This window comes from Oreochromis aureus, linkage group 3 (genome assembly GCF_013358895.1).
Source record: "Oreochromis aureus strain Israel breed Guangdong linkage group 3, ZZ_aureus, whole genome shotgun sequence".
NCBI classification, from domain to species: domain Eukaryota; kingdom Metazoa; phylum Chordata; class Actinopteri; order Cichliformes; family Cichlidae; genus Oreochromis; species Oreochromis aureus.
The window spans coordinates 106,054,810-106,073,842 of record NC_052944.1 but is presented as its reverse complement, the minus strand read 5'-3'; the positions used below and the strand labels follow the sequence as shown (position 1 = coordinate 106,073,842).

The 19,033-nt window shown below is 43.7% G+C and overlaps 1 protein-coding gene across 1 annotated transcript; it reads right to left on the bottom strand.

Moving 5' to 3' along the window:
* Positions 1-3,120: 3,120 nt before the first annotated feature.
* LOC120438609 lies at positions 3,121-9,637 on the bottom strand. The gene is made up of 7 exons (XM_039609017.1): positions 9,308-9,637; positions 8,761-9,042; positions 5,590-5,931; positions 5,131-5,460; positions 4,669-5,016; positions 4,526-4,574; positions 3,121-4,272 (listed from the first exon to the last, which is right to left on the bottom strand). The coding sequence occupies exons 1-6, from the start codon at positions 9,630-9,632 to the stop codon at positions 4,531-4,533; spliced, it is 1,671 nt and encodes a 556-aa protein (XP_039464951.1). The 5' UTR covers positions 9,633-9,637; the 3' UTR covers positions 3,121-4,272; positions 4,526-4,530.
* Positions 9,638-19,033: the final 9,396 nt, after the last annotated feature.

The window sequence follows — 19,033 nt, the reverse complement described above, 5'->3', positions numbered from 1 at the left end:
CTCAGTGTGGTGGACTGAAGGTCCTCAGGAGATACATGTCCTGTTTTAGTGGAAGAATCAGCGATCTAGTCTGATTTTTCCCACTGAACTCTTTATTCTAAAACATTTAGAGACCTGAGCTCCATCACACCTGTGGTACCAATGTGCAGGCATGTTGAGCTGATGAGTGGTCAAGTCCTGGTCCTGAGCTCAAGCCCACTCTGGGGTCTGAGAGACTATTTGTTCTCTGAAGTGTTCACGTGTGTCTGTGTGGAGTTTTTAAATGAATCTCTAACTTAAACAGCTGTGAGAGAGCATCACTCACAAATCTCAGCTGCTGCAGCGTGACATCTGTATGAGCGACAGCACGTTAAAATCAGATCAACCACAAAATCCAGATGTGAGGATCATCATCATCTGCTGTGTGGGAATACCTCAGATTTAGGACCCGTCATCATAAATAAAACGAGTCATACACAGAGAGTGCAGAGTTGTGTTTGCGCCACAAAACAACACAGCTGACATTTCAGAGATCACCTAGATCATAAACTGGACCCATAATCTGATCCACTTATTATTCTCATACATTCTCAGTTTCATCACTGACAGAGCTTTAGTCAGCTGTGATTGGTCGGTGAGCCTGATGGATGACCGCTGGGCTGATGTCTGCACTGCTTCCCTCCCGCAGTTAATGCAGCATTGATAACATATAAAACATACAAAACGTATAAAACCCCAAATCATCTTTTCATGTGTTACGTCCCCACATAAAAGCTAGGCGATGAGAGTGGGGAGCAGTAACAGTTGGATCCGGGTGAAATGAAAAGAATGCCAGGCAGATGGTATTTAACACAAAATAAGTCTTTATTATAATCAATTAACTCAATAATCACATAAATGGTAACAACAGAAAGAGACAGCACCGCTGTTTTAATGATAACGCCGACAGGTCAACCTAAAGAGGATGGTGACCACTTCAACAAAGAAAACAACTATAAGGCTTCAACAGAAAAAGACAGCAACGCTGCTATTAGCACAAACTAGGCAGGCCAAACAAAGTACTGGAGGCCGCCGTCACTCAAGCAAAACCACCGCCCAGTTGAGCTACTCACAACAAGCCACGCACGGTGGGGCTGGTCACACACACACAGCAGGCCTTTTCCACACGTAGGCTGGAAACACACACTGACCACCACAGAGGAAAAATCCACCAGAAGCCTCTCCCACCTCCACACTGCTCTCCTCCAGCTTATATCACCTCTGAGGGTAATTGGTGATAAACAAGGGCAGACGAGCAGCAGGTGTGTCCTAAAGGAGAAGGCAGGGGCAGAGAGAGACAAGGGGAGGGGCAAGAAAGAAAGAGGAGGAGAGGGAGAAGACCACACCACACTCACACTCTCCCACAGCCTCACAGGATGTAACACATGTAATGAATGGTTGAATTTAAAATTACACACATACTGGGATTATAAAATCATGTTAGCACTGAGCTGCTGTGCTATGCTGACACAACCACTATCAAGCTTTTATCTCAGTAATTATCATTTATGTTCCTTTGTTTCCTTCAGCGTTTCTATTCTGACAGAGATGAATTCTATGAGCATCATCACTGCTGTGAAGCTGGTCACCTGATCACAGGTGCGCCCTCCTGTGGCCTTCAGGTGCAGAAGCATTTTCATGTGGGGAAAGTGTCATAGAGTGGACTGATTGTAGAAGTGTTACTGCCACCTAGTGGTAACTAGGCAGAATGTCCTTTTGTAAAGGAAGTTGTCTTCAGGAAGTAGTGCTCTCTTGCTTCAGTGGACGAGAGCAATCCAATGACAGTCTCGTCAATCCACGTTTTAAATCCCACAATATCAGCTTTATCCATAAGTTCTTCTACATTTAACGTGTGCTAGTAAGTTTGAGTCTGTGTCCCATCACAATTACACATCTTTACACAGTTAGATGGTCAAAGGTCAAGTGTCAATGTCAGTGACCTCTGAGCTTTATTACATACTAAATGGCGTGTTTTATTATCTTTACCCAGTTGAGTGGAGCTCAGTAGGTTGAAGTCTTTGGCTTCTATAAGCTGTGAGAAGTTTTCATGTAGTGTGTGATTGATTTTATGGGCCTGTGTGGCGTCATTGTGATGTCATATTATAATGAAAACATGTAATATGTTATACAGCTCTCTGCATGACCTTCTATAAGATATACTACTCAGTATGTTTAACTGAAATTTTTTACAAGGTCAACTTTGACCATGCGTGCTAACAATGAAGGTCAAGGTCAGCAGTGGGCCGAGCCCTGGTGTATTGTTGTGAAGTTTGAAGACGATCCATTAAAAAGTGTGGGTAATATCAAGTTTCCACTGATTTTCATATTTGTTATGACCTTTGACCTGTTGTTGGTATCTGCCATCGCAGAAAATTTGAACACATCAAATTTTGATCAATGGTCATGAGAATTTGCATAATTATGATGAAGGAACTGACCTCACAGCCCATTGTTCCTTCAGTGGGCTGGTTTCAGTCATTATGCAAATGTACTGTTTATAAACCTGCAGTCAGCTGAGACTGAAGAAGTCACTTGGATGAGTGACGAAATGTTTCTCCCACAAAATGCTACGTCCAGATGAACAGATTCAACTTTTGGAGATTCACTCACCTGGATGACTGAGCATGCATCAAGACAGCAGGTTTGTGCTTTAAACAGTTCCAGAGTCAGCAGCATCTACCAGGAGACCTCGGAGCTCTTCATGCTTTTATCTCTTCACAAGCTTCATGGAGATGCTGATTTCCTTTCCCAGCAGGACTCAGGAGCTGCTCATAGACACACTAAACAAAAAGCTTATTACTGTGTTTGATTGGTGGGCCAGCTGATCTTAACCTGAACCCCACAAAGAATCTGTTATTTTAAAGATGAAGATGAGAAACTCTGGATGAGCCGAAGGTCACAGCGAGACCAACCTGAGCCTCAGTGACTCCTCAGCAGGAGCTGATCTCCTCCATGCTACGCTGCACTGATGCAGTAACTCATGGTACTGGAGCCCAAACCAAGTACTGAGAGTATAAATGAACAGAGTTTCAGAAGGTGAACGTTTCTGAATCTTTATTGTTTAATGTGAAATTGAAGCAGACGGTAAAGTGGAGCAGCACACAGAGTCATCATGTCTTTGATTAAATCCTCACAGTGAGGTAACTCTAATCATCTTATTTCTAATAACGCATTGTTGTGGAAATCTGATACACTGATCTACACAAACAGGTTGTCTTTGTGTTTGCAGAGAGTCAAACAACCAAACATCACAACAGCAACAATCACAGAGTCATTTATAGAAACATGTCAACTATCCTTCCAGGTCAGCTTTACACAGAGGAGGACTGATGTTAAAGTTTTCATTTTACCTCACAGTTCAACACTTTGATACTAAAATATATAAATACATAAATATGTGCAGTAAGTTTGTTCGACTGAACCATTACAACACATTCAGATTACAGTTCATGTCACACTGATAGGAACAACACACTCAGACCACAGGCTTCAGCACACAGATATAAACAAGTACATGCATGAGCATAATTTTCTTCTCTGCTGTTTATTAAAAGCTGATCTTCTCTGAAACCCTGATGGTTCCTGACAGTCAGCAGCTTTGACCTTTGACCCACAAGAAGTTTTCATAATTTTAAATAGATCAGCTCAGAGTGTGTTTGAGGTTCTGTATAATCAGCCTGCAGCAGTAATGTCTGTTACAGGATTACTTTAGCATCATTTATGTTAGTATTATGTTGGGTCAGCTGCTTCTAATAAATGAATCCAGCTCAGGGTTCACTGATGTGTTTGTTTTAGTTCGGATCGACATGAGGAGGCTGAAGGAGGTCCTCAGGATGGAGACTCAGGTGGAGCTCAGGGTTTATCAGAGGAGAGCTGCAGTGTTGGACACGCTGTTGTCATGGAGATGTATCTTTAGTAGTCTTCAGGAGCTGCAGACATTTTTAAATGTGTTTTGTAACAAAAACGCACACATACAAACAGCACGTGGTGACCCATAGTGTCTTCTACTTATGCTCCATCTTATTGTGTTACACATGCACTCGAGTTTGTTTATTTACATCATACTTTTAGGAAGGATTTTTAGTGTAATACTGTAATATTCACATCATGTCCGTCACCTCCACACTGAACAATTCACACCAACTTTAACAACAGATGAAAAACAAGAGGAACAGAGAGAAGGAGGCAGGAAGAGGGCACGACTCAGAGGAAGCTCGATCAATGGTGGATTCCTCTGGTTACTTGTTTTTTCTCCTGAGGAGCAGACAAACAGATTGAGTCTCAGCTCAGAGTCCTGATCAACTTATTTCTACATCAGACACTTGAACATATCATGTGACTCTGAACATGTTTTTTTCTAAAATATTGTAAATATTTATAATGAGGTCCACAGGAACCAATCAGTGACAGTGATCTGAGCTGCCAGGCTTCATGAACATGGCATGAAAGTTTCAAAGCTACATCACAGCTTTGAAAGTCTGAGTGGGTTTATGATGTGTTTACTGACCTGTGTCAGATGTGTCCCCCATATTCAACCTTAACGTCAGACTTTCTATCTGAGGAGAGAACAGAGCACATCAGGATCACACTGAAAGACAGATAACAGGGATTTCATTCTCACTTATTTTGGAAAACAGATGTTACTCTCACCTCTGACACTGAGAGTCACTGATTTCTGTAGCAGCTTGTATCCATACTTGTTGTAGACGGTGCAGGTGTAGACTCCACTGTCAGTTAGGTGGAGGTCTTTCAGGGTCAGACTGAGGTCTTTAGTAGTCACAGGATCTTCATTCATCTCTGTGCGGCTACTGTAAACCTGCTCCTGGTCGTCTTCATCTGAGAGGTTGTTTCCACTCTCATACACATGGACCATCTTTTCTTCAGGGTGAGTGAGTCTCCACTCTGCTTTGATGTCACGTGGAAGGTCACCTGTGATTTTAAAAGGCAGCAGGACAGACCCCTCTCCCTCCATCACCTCCACCATCTCTGTCTGGTATCCTGAGAGGAGAACAGACAGACAGACCATCATCATCCATCATCTCCTCTGCTGTGTAACAAACAGCTATTTACTCCTGTTTTAGGTTATTGTGGACAAACAACTGTTACACTCACCTCTGACACTGAGTGTCACTACTTTCTGTAGCAGGATGCTGCCATCTTTGTTGTAGACGGTGCAGGTGTAGCCACCACGGTCACTAAGTTGGAGGCCTTTAAGGGTCAGACTGAGGTCTTTATTTTTCAGAGGCTCTTCATTCATCTCTGTGCGGCCTTTATAATCCTCGTCCATTAAGAGAGACTGGTTTTGGCTATTCTGATACACATGGACGATGATATTTTGATGTTTCCACTCTACTTTGATGTCCTGAAGGAGGTCTGTGATTTTAAAGGGCAGCAGGACAGACGCCTCTCCCTGTGTCACTTCCACCATCTCCAGTGGATAGTCTGAGATGAAAACAGAGGTCAAAATTAGGTGTGCAGACATCAGTGAGTGAGTGTGATCCTCCATCATCTCTAACCCTAACCCTTTACTCCTGTTTTTAGTTAATGTGGGCAAACAGCTGTTACACTCACCTCTGACACTGAGAGTCACTACTCTCTGTAGCAGCATGTGTCCATCCTTGTTGTAGACGGTGCAGGTGTAGACTCCACTGTCAGTGAGGTGGAGGTCTTTCAGGGTCAGACTGAGGTCTTTAGTTGTCAGTGGATCTTCAGTCATCTCTGCACGACCTCTGTATACATGGTCCCGTGAAGGAGACTCATTTTTACTCCTTTCATACACGTAGACCATCCGGTCTTCAGGGCTAATGAGTCTCCACTCAACTTTGACATCCTGAGGAAGGTGATCTGTGACTTTAAAAGGCAGCAGGATAGACTTCTCTCCTTGTGTCGCATTCACCATTTCCACCGGGTACACTGAGATCAGAACAGAGTAGAACATGAGGTGCACAGAGAAACACAATGAGACATCAATGAAAGCCATTCATAGTTCTTACTGTCATAGTAGTTTATTAACTGTCAGGCTGGTCAAGCACACATCCTGCGAGCTCACTGTAAGTACTGCAGTCTGAATTGTTTTTAAATGTCTACAATGGCAGGCATCAATGAAAGAGTCTCAAATAAAAAGAGTTGGACAGCCCCAGACCATGAGATGAAAGAAGCTGACTGCACTAGGGTGGTAGTCAGAGGCTGTGGTCCTGGTGTTCCAATACCTCAGCATAACTCAGGCTATGGAACCAGTCCCCTGGAGAGGGGCTGCATTCTGTTCCACTCTGGAGTTGTCCTCCAATAACAGGCGATGGGCAGGAGTGGGTATAATCGTACCCACCCAGTTAACTGCCTTTTTTGGGCGGTTTACCCAGGCAAATGAGAGGATTGCTTCACTGTGCCCTTAGGTTGGGAAATGGGTCATGACTGTCATTTGTGCCTATGTCCCAAATGACGGTTCAGAGTACCCACACTTGGGGTGTAGTGGGGTGCTGGAAAGTGTCTCATCCAGGGACTCCATTTTTCTGCTGCTGGGGCACCTCAACACCCACATGGGCATTGACAGTGTGACCTGGAGGTGTGTGATTGAGACAAACGGCCTAACAGATCTGAATGCGAGTGAAGTTCTGTTATTGGACTTGCTAACCACAGCTTGTCCTTATTCAAGCATAAGTGTGTTCATAAGTAGACATGGCATCAGGTCACTCTAGATCACACGTCAATGATTGATTTTGTAATTTTATCAACAGATCTGTGGCTGTACGTCTTAGACACTTGGTTAAAGAGAGGTGCTGAGTAAGCTGATCATCACCTGGTGGTTAGCCGGATCACCATCATCAGGCTTAAGAAGGAAACTTATTGGGCTTGGTTAGCTTGTGAGAATTCAGCTGCAGCTGACAGAAACTGGCAGGAATAGTGGTTCTGGCAAACAATGACATTTAACACTTCCAAGTCGAAAACCATAGCTCTCAGCTGAAAAAGGGTTAATCGTTATTCCTACCCTCCTCTGGGTGGTGACCAAAAGAATGAGGTCACAGATACAAGTGGCAGAAATTTGTTTTCTTTGAAGGGTCTTTGGGTTCTCTTTTAGAATTAGGATGGAGAGCTTGGTCATTTGAGAGGGACTCTTCAATATCGAAAGGAACCAGTTGATGTGGTTTGGACATCTGACGAGGATGCTTCCTGGGTGAGGTGTCTGAGCATATCCCAGCAGGAGGAGGCCCCTAGGCAGACCCAAGATATGCGGGAGAGATCATGTCTCTTGGCTGGCCTGGGAACGCCTTGGTGTTCCCACGGATAAGCTACAAAACCTCACCACGTGATGGATTCTTGTAGAATTACGGCTTATTATTAGAGCCTCGCAGACTAATATTAACTGTACTTCAACATAATATTACCATATTGTGTGTGTATAAGGAGCCCAAAATGGCACCTGCTAAGAGATATGCTTACAAAGCAGATTTCAACATCAAGACAATAAGTTACGCTTTAGAACATGGGAATAGAGCAGCTGTGAGAGAATTCAGTATCAATGAATCAATGGTATGGAAGTGGAGGAAGCAAGAAGATGGCGTGCTCCAATAAAGAAGACCAAATAACATTTTAGAGGGAAGAAGGTGCGACAGCCACAGATAGAGGACATAATTGAACAGTGGGTTATTGAACAAAGAACAGCAGGTAGAAGCATCTCTACGGTCTCTATTCGACTCAAGGCAACAACAGTAGTGCGTGACATAGATCAACGTCTTTCAAGGAAGACCTTCTTGGTGCTTCTGTTTTATGAAAAGGCAAAATCTCTCAATCTGCACAAGAACTACCATCTCGAAACAATTGCTTACGGATTACAAAGAAAAGCTGGCCATTTTTCGCACCTACTGCAAGAATAAGATCACTAAAAAGACGATCTGGCCAGAACACATCACCAACATGGAGGAGGTCGCCTCACCTTTGAAATCCCCATTTACCGTACTGTCAAGAAAACAGGGACCAGTACGGTGTCTATGCTCACCACAGGGAAGGAGAAGTCATCCTTCACTGTAGTTCGCGGTTGCCATTCTAATGGCCAAAATTACCACCCATGGTCATTTTCAAGACGAAGTCTTTGCCAAAAGAAAAGTTCCCCGCATTCTTCAAGACTAACCCAAAGGGCTGGATGGACGGGCGAGTTACACCAATGGATCACAGATGCTTGGGCTAAGACATCAGTCTCAAGTGTTGTCCGAGCTTTTACGAAGGGTGTAATCATCACTAAACAGCTAAGTAACAGCAATGAGATCATCTATCCATCCACTTCTGCTTATCCTTTTCAGGGTTGCAGGGGGTGCTGGAGCCTATCCCAGCTGTCATAGGGTGAGAGGTGGGGTACACCGTGGACAGGTCGCCAGTCTGTCACAGGGCTTAGCACCGACCGACCAATAAAGATGAGTGTGATCTGAGCATGCTTGATGCCAAAATCGCCCAACTGTTAAACTCCGACACTGAAGATGAAGAATTTGAAGGATTTGTGGAAGCAGAATGAACTGAAAAAGTTAGTGTATTGTTCAGTATTTTATGCAATGTTAACAATGTTGAGAGATACTCTGAATGAGTTGAATAAAGTTTGACAGTGACTGTTTTGTATTGCTTAATGCACCTTATGATCTGCAAAATACGGTAACTTCAACAGGGATATTAGTATTCTGATTCTGATCTGTGAGGCTGCACAAACAGCTGCTTTACTTTTTGCTACTTTCTGGACTTAGACACATTTATTCTCACCTCTGACTGTGATCGACACGACTTTCTGTAGCAGGATTTCTTCACCCTCACTGTAGACAGTGCAGGTGTAGGTACCATCATCAGTGTGTTGCAGGTTTCCATTTGTCAGTGGCTCTTGATTCACCTCCTGATCGTGAGACTGGTTTTGGCCATTCTGACGCACGTGGACTTTCTTGTCTTCGTGTTTCCATTCCACGGTGACATCCTGAAGCTTCAGGACTTCAGTTGTAAATGGCAGAATGACAGACTGCATCCCTTTAACTACTTCCACCACCTCGGGAACTAAGAGGGGAACAGAGGTTTACAGACAAACAGACATCAGTCAGTGAGGTTGATCCTCCATCATGTCCTCTGCTGTGTAACCAGCAGCTCTTCACTCCTGTTTTCAGTGTTTCTCTGACTTGGAGCTGAACTGCTGTGTGTTGATGTGTGAGGCTGCACAAACAGCTGTGCAGCTTTTATTCTCACATGGCTGGAAACAACTGGACACACTCAAAGGTTTACACATCTGGGATTAACACTGTGGACAAACAGCTGTTACACTCACCTCTGACACTAAGAGTCACTACTTTCTGTAGCAGGATGTCTGCATTTCTGTCATAGACAGTGCAGGTGTAGATTCCACGATCACTAAGTTGGGGGTCTTTCAGTTTCAGACTGAAGTCTTTAATTCTCAGAGGGTCTTCATTCATCTCTGTGCGGTCTCTGTGATTCTGGTCCTTTAATAGAGACTGATTACCACCATTCTTATACACATGGACCATCGTGTTTTGATGTCTCCACTCCACTTTGACGTCCAGAGGAATATCTTTTTCTTCTGTGATCTGAAAGGACAGCTGGACAGACTCCTCCCCCTGTTTCACCTCAACCATCTCCACTGGATAGACTGAGAGAAGGACAGAGCAGAACATGACATCAGTGAGTGAGGTCCTCCATCATCTCCTCTGCTGTGTAACCATCAGTTTTCAGTGTGTCTCTGACTTGGAGCTGAACTGCGTGTGTGCAGCATTCACTCTGACACAGCTGGAAACAGCTGGACAGACTCATGTTTCCCCTGAATGGGAGTGGGAGCTGGTTTTGATGAGGATCTGTGATTCTACATGAGCAGCTTCTTTTATTTACCAGCTGCTGTGGAGTCAAATCATCATGTTGGTTCATTTGTATAATGACAGTGACCTGACTGGATGAGTTAATATGACCTGGTGTGTATCAAACGTATAGCACTGATCAGGTGGGTAAGGCATGTGGGAGTGCCATCAAACATTGTCTTCTCTGTGGACCAGGCTGGACTCAGTGAAGCAGAGAAACAGTCGAGTGTTTCTGTAACACTCATTTCATCACACATCTTACTGCACTTACAGTAAACCATAGACAGGGTAACACATGGACCTGCTGTCATGATGTTACTCTGTGTTTTCTGAAGTCCTGTTTTGAAGCCTGGAGATTTGCTTCTTTAATGGTTGTCACAGCTTTTTCTATCAATGGGGCCTTTTTTTCTTTAACCACTATTATAAGACTAATCCATTTTACCAAGAGAAGGAACATTAGAGGAGAGCTGAAATTAACAGGTGTGGTTATTGATTGCACCTAACTGTTATGTTATCAGTCAGTTGCATCATCAGTGGATAACAGGATGGAGACTCCTGCAGGCCCTTCAAACAAAGAGTCAGTCCAGACTTCCTGTACAGGATAACTATGATCTAACAGTTCTTGGTAACCATCAGTGATGTAAAGATCACCAACAACTCATTCAGGACAGAGACGTCAGCTATGGTGTTGTCAAATCACCAAATCAAACTTTGCTGATTACCTTCAAGGTTCTGATATTTCATCAGATGGTCCAATAAAACACTCACCTTCTTTGTTCTTTAACTTTTTGTATCTACAAAACAGACATGCACCAAACGTAACAGCCAGAAGAACCACAGGAACCAGGACACCTGAGAGGACTTTGAACCAGACTGCAGAACGAGGAGGAAGTTCTGTAATCGACACAAAATAAACAACCTGAACATCAACCAACAGATTTTTAGAAATCCCCATTAGCATGCATCTGACCTGACAGCACTGACCTGTGACCTTCAGGTCTACATAGGTCTTGCTCCGATCTTGTCCATACTTGCGGTATGTGCAGGTGTAGTTTCCACTGTCAGAGACTGTGGGGTTCCTCAGAGTGAGGCTGAGGTCTCCAGTCTGCAGAGCGTCGGCTCTCAGTGATGTTCGGTTGGTGTAACGAACGTTCTGATCTTTAAAATCATCACCACTCTGCAGACGCATGTGGACTGTTGGGTCCTTGAGCTCATCACGGTCCCACACTGCTGCTAAGAAGTCACTGGAAACATCAGCTGGTAACTGACAGGGCAGCAGGACAGACTCCACCCCATCATAAATCTCCACCTTCATCCCTGAGGCATGCTGGGAAACTGAGGAGAAAAATATAAAGCAGGTGGGTGCTGTGATTTTGCAACTAGCTGAGAGACTCGGGACCCAAATGATTCACACCACCAGGTAAAGTTTCAAAGTGTTTCCTGATGGTTCACAGATGAACTAAACAGGTAAAGAGGAGCCGACTGAGTCAACAGAAGTGACAGTAGAAGCAGACATCCTCTGCACATGTGCAAACGTGTCAGCCTGTCTGAGTTTAAGCTGTCCCTCTGATGGACTCCACCCACTCCACCCTGCCTGTGCTGTCTTCTTTGTCTCTGTTCTGATGGTTAACCTCAGGTATTTCTGCTCCTTCATGATCACCTCCCCACCCGTCTCTCTCTCATCCACACACATGTATTTTGTCTTGGTTCTACTAACTTTCATTCCTATTCTCTCCACAGCATACCTCCACCTCTCCATGCTCTCCTCCACCTGCTCCCCACTCTCTCTACAGATCACAGTGTCGTCTGCAAACATCAGAGTCCACACAGGCTCCTTCCCGACCTCATCTGTCAGTCTGTCCATCACCTCTGCAGAGACGAAGGAGCTCAGAGCAGATAACTGATATGATCCCACCCCACCTTAAAACCACCTGTCACTCCTCCCACACACCTCTCTCTGTCCTCGTAGATGTCCTGCACCACCCTCACAGACTTCCTCATGCAGTACCACAGTTCCTCTCTCTGAAGTTAATCATCTGCTTCCTCTGGTCCACAAAGTAAAAGTGAGTCATGGGTGCACAATACAGTGATCCAAAACACACTGCCAAGGCAACGAAGGATTGGCTCAAAAAGAAGCATATTAAGGTCTTGGAGTGGCAGAGTCAGTCTCCAGACCTTAATCCCACAGAGAATCTGTGGAGGGAGCTGAAGGCTCAAGTGGTCAAACATCAGCCATGAAACATTATTGACTAGGAGAGGATCTGCAAAGAGAAGTGGGAAAAAATCCCCCCATGGATGTGTGCAAAACTTGTTGTCAGCTACAAGACACATCTGAGCCCTGTGATTGCCAGCACAAGTTTTGCCACTAAGTACTTGTTGCATCTTGAAAAAATAACAATAAAATAACTGAGCCTTACACAGGAGTATTGTTGCAACTTGTTTACTGAACCTTCTTTTCAGTACATGTTCAGAGCATCAGTGTCCGTTTCACTGCCTCCTACAGGACACTCACTTCTTCCACTTTCTTACAACATTAATGTAATGTAATAATATACTGCCTCTCCTGGCATTACCATTGTAACAACACACTCATTCTATCTGTTTCTTGATATGAATAACAGGAACTTAGGATGTATGTATCTGTATATATAATAACTATTATGCATGCCAATAATATTTATATAAACAACTAATTTCTTGCGATACCGCATCTCCTCCCCCCTCAAGTCAACAACTCCCTTGACTAATAAATAACTGCTTATCTAAAGAATGCTTAACAAGCAATCAACATATAACTAGGGTAGCCATACAACTGTACATATGTTTCAATGGGTTTTGGGTTTGTTTTTGGTTTTTTGCTAACTAGGAAGGAACGTCCTTCCTGTGAGATCAAAGTGCATTGTTGGTCTATTCCTGGAAGATCTCACTCTATCTAACAAAGTCCTTTAAGGTCTCTGGTGGACATCTCTCTCTCTGAGAACGTCGCAACACTAGTGCCACTGAGGAGTTTCCTGGAGCGGGAGTCTCCGGAGCATGAGGCAACTGTGATGATGGAGGTTGCGGCGATGTGTCTAACTCTGATGGCAAGCAGCGCTCAGGAACTGCTTCTGTGTCATGAAATGGCTCCACCTCCCTGTCCAGTGTACTGGGAACAGTGTCAGCCACTCTTGCTCTCACCTGATCCACGTGCCGCTTCACAGTTTGACCTGATCCAATGGTAACAATGTAAGACACTGGACCCGATGCTCTCACAATGACTGCGGGAATCCACTTTGGGCCAAAGGACTAGTTTCTGATGAACACCTTGTCTCCAGGTGTGAAACTTCTTAGTCTTTTCTTGGTGTCATGATTTTCTTTCTGTTTCAGTTGTTTGTGCTTTGTTTTCACATCAGGCATGAGCAAGTCCAAAACTGATCTGAGCTTCCGTGACATCATCAAGTCTGCAGGTTATAAACCAGTAGTGGCATGCAGTGTGATGTGATAACTGAACAGGAATCTGAACAGTCTGGTTTGCAAGGTATCACCTTTGACTTTCTTCATCCCCTCCTTAGAGGTCTGGACCGCCCTCTCAGCCAGCCTATTTGAAGAAGGATGGAAAGGTGCTGACCTCACATGGTCAATTCCATTCTGCTTCATGAATGACTCAAACTCAGCACTTGTGAAACATGTTCCGTTGTCTGAAACTAGCATTGTAGGTGGTCCAAACACACTGAAACTCTGGCGCAGTTTCTCTATAGTCACCTGTGATGTCGAGGATTTCACAGGGTAAACGTCCATCCACTTGGAATGAGCATCCACAATGATTAGAAACATCTTCTCAAGGAAAAGGCCCTGCATAGTCCACATGGATCCTGGACCATGGTGAGTCCGGCTACTCCCACGGGTGTAATGGTGCTGTGGGTGGTGACTTGTGGTGTTTATGACATTCCTCACATGCCTGCACTTCTCTTTCAATGGTCTCATCCATCCCTGGCCACCATACATAAGACCTTGCCAAGCCTTTCATCTTCGATCTGCCTGTATGAGTCTGGTGCCGGCAAACGGCTGAGCGCATCTGCGTTTTCATGGTGTTTTCCTGGCTTGTACCTGATGTTGTACTCATAAGCACTCAATGTCACGGCCCATCTTTGTACTCTTGGTGAGCCCATCTGAGGTATAGGCTTCTTTTCATTGAACAGTGAGATCAGAGGTTTATGATCTGTGTAAATCGTGAAAATTCGGCCATACAAGTATTTGTGAGATTTCTCGATGTCAAATATCACAGCTAAGCCTTCTTTGTCAAACTGAGAATACTTTTTCTCAGCAGGAGAGAGTGTGCGAGACATGAACCCCAAAGGTCTCTCGCTACCATCCTCCATCTTATGTGACAATACGGCGCCTATGCCGTATGGGGATGCATCACATGAGAGAACCAACTCACGGTCAGCAGAATAATGAACTAACACCTCCGCTGAGTTCAACAGGTTCTTGGATTTCTGAAATGCTTCCTCTTGTCTCTTTTGCCATGTCCACCGTACCTCATGTCTCAAATGTTCATGTAGGGGTGCCAACAGGGTTGCCAGGTTTGGAAGGAACTTGTTGTAGTCATTTAGCAACCCTAAGTATGCTTTTGATTCAGTGACATTTGTGGTGGTAGGTGCGTCCATGATTGCTTTAACTTTCTTTTCCACTGGGTGGAGCCCCTGGGCATCAACTATGTGCCCCAAGTACTCCACTTTCTCTTGCATGAAGGCACACTTGCACCTCTTTAACCTCAACCCGGCCTCCTCCAACCGGGTCAACACCTCATCCAGGTTCTGTAGATGGCTTACCTCATCCACCCCAGTCACTAAGATGTCATCTAAATACACGGCTACCTGAGGTATCCCCTTCAAAAGCCTTTCCATGGTCCTCTGGAGTATTGCTGGAGCAGAAGCCACTCCAAAATGCAATCTGTTTTACGAGATGTGTTTACTGTGACATACTTTTTCGATTTGTCATCCAAGAGGATTTGCTGGTAAGCGTGACTCATGTCTACTTTTGAGAACTGCTTACCCCTGGATAGTGTGGCAAACAGGTCCTCCATTCTGGGTATTGGATACTGTTCCAGTGAAGCCACTGTATTTACAGTAAGCTTGTAATCCCCACACAGTCTTATGGTCCCTGTGGGCTTCAGAAGTGGCATTACTGGTGCTGCCCATTCAGCATATTTCACTGGCGAGATGATGCCTTCTGTTAATAGTCGGTCTATTTCCTCCTTGACTTTTGCTCGCATAGCAAAGGGGACAGAACATGGATGGAAGAAGCATGGGGTGGCAACACTTTTCACATGAATTGCAGCTTTCATACCTTTCAGGGTGCCCAACTCCTTTTTGAATACATCCTCATGTTTACTTAACACTTGCTGTAGTGTTTTTTCTGTTGTTTTGACTTGGTGCAGCTTTCTATTGTTACGACGGTTTTTCACTTCACTCCAGTCCAATTTAATTTCCTCGAGCCAAGCTCAACCTAGCAAGCTGGGGCCGTCGCCTTTGGCCACCACCAGGGGCAGATATTTTTCCTGCTGCTTATATTTGACCTTATCACCTTAACAGGATCCCCTGTATAAGTTTCCAGTTTGATTTTGATGGGCTGTAGGCTGGAGGGCTTGGTGTCTTTGCTTGTTTCTTTGAATGTCACTTGGTTCATGACTGTTAGGCAACATCCAGTGTCTATTTCAAAGTTCACCTTTTTCCCATCAGTTTGCATATCCACAGCGTAGGGATCTATTTTTCTCAAGTGTACCATGCTGCCACGCCCTAACTTGAACAGTTTTCTTTTGTGCCCTTGACACAGTTCAAAGTGAAAGAGTCATCTTCAGAGCTATCAGTTTTGCTGTTATCTGCTTTCTCACCCACATTGTGAGTACTGTAGTGTGAACTCTGCTTTTTGTCTTTCTTTACATATGTCGATCCGTACTATTTCTGGTTCAGTTTAGTCTTGCTTCTACAAGCTCTGGCTATGTGTCCCACTTCACCACAAGCATGACATTTTCCTTGATTGTACGTACAGTCTGCCGCTGTGTGCTTGGTTCCTTTGCAACAATAACACTCTTTGCTTTCTCCTTTAAAGGTACGACTCTCCTGTTGTCCTTTGGTGAGGCTGAAAAATGTTGTTGTCGCCCCTGAGGTCTGCAGATCCTGTGCACTTTTATTTGTAGTCTCCATGGCTACTGCAATTGACAGGGCCTTGTCAAAAGTAAGGTCTATTTCTGACAAGAGATGCCTCTGAATGCGGTCATCCCTAATTCTGAAGACGATCCTATCTCTCAACATCTGTTGTAACGTGTTGCCATAATTACAATCCTTTGCGAGATGATGCAGCTGCGCAACATATTCCATGATGGTTTCATTCAGCTTTATTCGAATTTATACCTTTGCAAAATTTCACTGGGCTTCGGATCAAAGCTGCATATAGGACTACTTTGTGTGGTAATACCCAAGTTTCTCATTCATGGGATAACAAAGGTTCTATTTAGATTTTTAGATTTCTGTAGCTCACAATGTTATCAAACGTTATTAGAAATTCATGATTCCTTCTCCGTCTCAAGCACAAATTGTGTTTGTTTGCCTCTGAGCCTGCGTCTAAGTGTCAGTTTCCTGCTTCACCCTGAAACACTGATGCTTTAAACAGATGGATGGACTGAAACCAAAATGATGCTTCATTATTTGTAGTGTTTGCCCTGCATGAGAGCTGCAGAGAGGTAGGTTCACTCAGCAGACTGCACACATCACATCAGCCTAGCTTTAAACATGAGCATGCATTCAAACAGGATCAGAACAACTTTCTTACCAGGTATGAGGAGCAGCAGAATAACCATCATCTTCGGTTACAAGTCCTGCTGGAGCTGATCCTCACCCACACTGAACCAGCAGCTCTGTGAGCAGCCCGTGACTCTGCAGACACTCCCACAGACTGCTGCATAGATGTCACTTTACTTTCACTTTCCATTCCACAGCCGGGGCATTTCCATATAATCAATCAGAAATAAAACAGGGGGCGGGAATCGTGGCTCATGTTTGTTTCTGTGTCCTGTGACACTTTTATTCTGGTTTTATAGATAATTTATGTGGATTTCAGGCGTGAGGTCACAGCTCAGACACTCCCTTCTTCTGTGCCTACATCCTGTCTCCATTATCAGTCATCATAATTTTACCATCTCTGTGAAAGTCTGCAGATTTCTTTATTAAATCATAAGATTCTTGAATTCATCAAATCTCTCTGTGCCTGGGTCCTCGTCACAAAACATGATGATGGGTCTGTCTAGCACAGGCCCACTGCTGGAATGAGACAATTTTACTACAACAGCAAAATCAAGACGCAAGTCCCCAGAGCTCTTTGTGTTACTCGTGCAGGAGGGAGAGAACCGTGACAGCGCCGTTCCTTCGCTTGACCCCAGTCGCTCTCGTCTGCTCCCTCGTAACACTGCTCTTTTATTGAGGTTACATGAATATGCATAGATTCATTACCATATGATGTCTTACATAAGTATACATGTGACCAAAGAATACCAGTCTGTGCATAGTGTGTGTGTGTGTGTGTGGGGGGGGCAAGATGTGACCCTGTGAACGACTCCCCAAAGCTGGTGCCAGGAGTCCAGTGGTCCACCTAAACAAAGGCTCTTACACCTAACCAGATATATGTGTGTTTACTATACCATACATCAGCAAGTCAGGATACGACCTCTCTCATGACCCTGGGAAGTGTGTGATCTATGCCAGAACACTCTGAAGAGGAGTGAACGCACTCCCCTCTTCATGCTGCACAGAGTTGTTACAGACCTCCTAGGATGAGACATTCTTTCAATCTACAAATGATTATATATTTCTAAGCATAAATGATTATATATTTCTAAGCATAAATGACAATCAATAATATAAACCTAACACATGCCATCACTCTTTTGTACATTTTAACACAATTTAATCCCCACAGTTGTGAAAGAAAAGCAAAACACTAAAGTCTGTAACAAAACCATCAAATCTGATAAAGCTTATTTAGATGCTGCAAACGAAGAATGGATTGGAATTAAAAAAATACATATCCTAACCTTAATTACTGGGGGAAAATGATGAATGATGATCATAGTGAGTAAGATGTAAACTGAGTGAATTTTTTGGACAGAGATTCACCTTTAATGTGTATGTATAATATAATACAGATATATAAAAATACACTCCAAAAATAGAGTCCTTGAAATGTACAAATATACAAAATATTAATAAAAACATTATAAAAATGGAGGCAACTTTGCCGATGGTACAATGTATAAAAAGAGCTTTACTGCAGATACTACTATGGCTCTGCAGATTTTTTATTTTATTTTATCCTATGTCGCCTCACCTTGAGGTTGGAAAATCTGTCTATCACATTTTGGTGGTCAATTCTCTCAAGCAGTTTACCAGTTTCTGCTTTGCCTGTCACTGTTCCCTGTCTGTTTTCTTACCTGGTTCTTCCTGACCTTGTACTTTCTCCTCACGTTCCCCTCTTTCGTCTCTCCCTCTTTGGACTGACAATCATAAACAAATAGATTGTATTCAATTGGATGAAAAATTACATTAATATGAAAAAAATACTATTAAGATCACTAATGAAAAAGTCCTCTCTCAGTGTACTTTCAACCAAAAGGCAAATAACCAAACCACATGTACATCTAATAAAAGATATAAATATTGGAACACTGATCCAACATTATCCTTTATTGACGGATCATTTGATTTTACACTTTTACCTGAATGTGGCTCCTGGGTTTGATATCGGCACATATGACAAAATAAGCAGCTTCTCTCATTGCATTTCAAACAGGACAGTGGTAACAACAGCAGGCTACGGACAATTTTAAGTTTTAGATTTTAAATATGCTGTATACATTTCAATGGGAGTAACAGGAAAATGAAATGTAGCTGATTTTACTACAGAGTAGGACGGATTGTAGGGTAGCAAACATCGTCGGAAAACACGTTTCCAACACTGCAGGTTACCTGGGTGTAATGTTTTTCAGCTAAAAAGAAACATGGTCTGACTCCTACCTAAATTTATAAAGAGTAACTGAAGGTTAAATGCAGGTAATATGTCCTGTTTTAAGCCAGGCACTTCCACCTCCGCTCCGCTGCGTCTCAGCCACCATCGATCTGGCAGAAAGGGCGCTGAAGCACCCCCAAAAATGG